Source organism: Trichinella spiralis (genome assembly GCF_000181795.1).
Source record: "Trichinella spiralis strain ISS 195 chromosome Unknown Scfld3721, whole genome shotgun sequence".
Lineage (NCBI taxonomy): Eukaryota > Metazoa > Nematoda > Enoplea > Trichinellida > Trichinellidae > Trichinella > Trichinella spiralis.
In genome coordinates, this window is record NW_003530660.1 from 1 (window position 1) to 1,314 (window position 1,314).

Sequence of the window (1,314 nt, forward strand, 5' to 3'; positions counted from 1 at the left end):
CGATCGATAATTGAAATTTACTACAATTTCAAAATTGTCAATACCCCTTTTTATTCCATTTAAGATTTGGTTCGAAAATTTGTTCTCTCCTGTGATCGGTTAAAAATGAATCTCATTCCCGATTGTTGTTATTCCAACGAGGTTTAGATCACCATTGATAGACGGACAATTGGATTGCAGTTTGTTTATTTGTTTGTTTATTTATTCAGAAAAATGGTCCTCTGTACCGGTGGATGATTTGTTCGATTGTGAATTTTCTCGAAGATGGTCTTACTGTACCCAACACGATCTGGTCGGTAATATGTTCGGCGACAAAAATGGGTAGGTGCATCTGTCGGTTGTTGTTGTTGTTGTTTGAATAAAAATTATTTGCTTTGAACAAAAAATAAATCATTTTTCTCCCCCCCCCCCCCCTATTAACCAGGTCCAGCTACGAGACCAGTGTACGATTTGGTGAATTATTTGGACAAGAATGAATTGTTCAAAGATGCCAAAGTGGAAATGTTTTTGATGGGATTGTTCAGGTGAATTTGATTTATTTATTTCATCTAGTATTTGGATATTGTTCTGTGATGACGATGTTGATCGTCTGTGCTGCTTTTTCAGGTTGCACAGTCTCTACGGTTGGCTGTCGTATTTGGTGCTCAAGGGTCAATTGTTGCATCAATTCTACCTGAAATCCGCTTTTCTCCGCGGAGCCACTTCCGGCTACGGTATTTTATTCGACAAGGCACTGTCGGAAATACAGTCGCTTTATCGATTTTTTCGACGAGCGTTCCTTCGAGTGAACGGGCGAATTTGCACGCCGACGATCCGCTCGCCAGCACGATTGCCATGCTGGAACAGTGCGTTGTCCACTTCGGGCGGAACCAGCGTGTTGACCGCGATCAGCCGGACCGATCGGATGGCCGTTGGGTCGCTGGTCAGCAGACGAACATCAGCAGGTCGTTTGGACCGTCCGTGCCGGCTGCCGACTCGAGAATACCGAAAAGTTCCAGCTATCCGTCGAGAATTCCGACGCCGATCAACCGCCCAGGCGGCTTTCGCAGAGAAATGTTGAACACGGCGCAGAAGCGCGCCATTAATGACAAGAGTTGAAATGGAAAAAAAAACAAGAAAAAAGGAAAAAAAAGCACCCAATACCAGAATATATTTTCCGTATTATTTTAAGTTTAATTTTTGATTTTTCCTTCACTTTTATTTTTCACAATTCAAAGCAAAAAGAAAAAAACAACACACGCACGCACACACACACACACGATGAATGGGTGAGGATTTTATAGACTGACTGATTACGATGATTTTATTATTCTT

The 1,314-nt window shown here is 42.1% G+C and overlaps 1 protein-coding gene across 1 annotated transcript; it reads left to right on the top strand.

The window, feature by feature from the left end:
* The first annotated feature begins 264 nt into the window (after positions 1-264).
* On the top strand, positions 265-1,060 carry Tsp_16031 (hypothetical protein). Its single transcript, XM_003367765.1, has 2 exons — positions 265-296; positions 607-1,060. Exons 1-2 carry the CDS (start codon positions 265-267, stop codon positions 1,058-1,060), a joined length of 486 nt encoding a protein of 161 aa, XP_003367813.1.
* Positions 1,061-1,314: the final 254 nt, after the last annotated feature.

What these genes read in the sequence shown, in the direction of transcription:
- Tsp_16031 (XM_003367765.1), top strand. Translation starts at nt 265, where the DNA reads ATGGTCTTACTGTACCCAACACGATCTGGTCG. An exon ending in TACCCAACACGATCTGGTCG is followed by an intron (nt 297 to 606) that starts GTAATATGTTCG and finishes CTGCTTTTTCAG; the next exon opens with GTTGCACAGTCTCTACGGTT.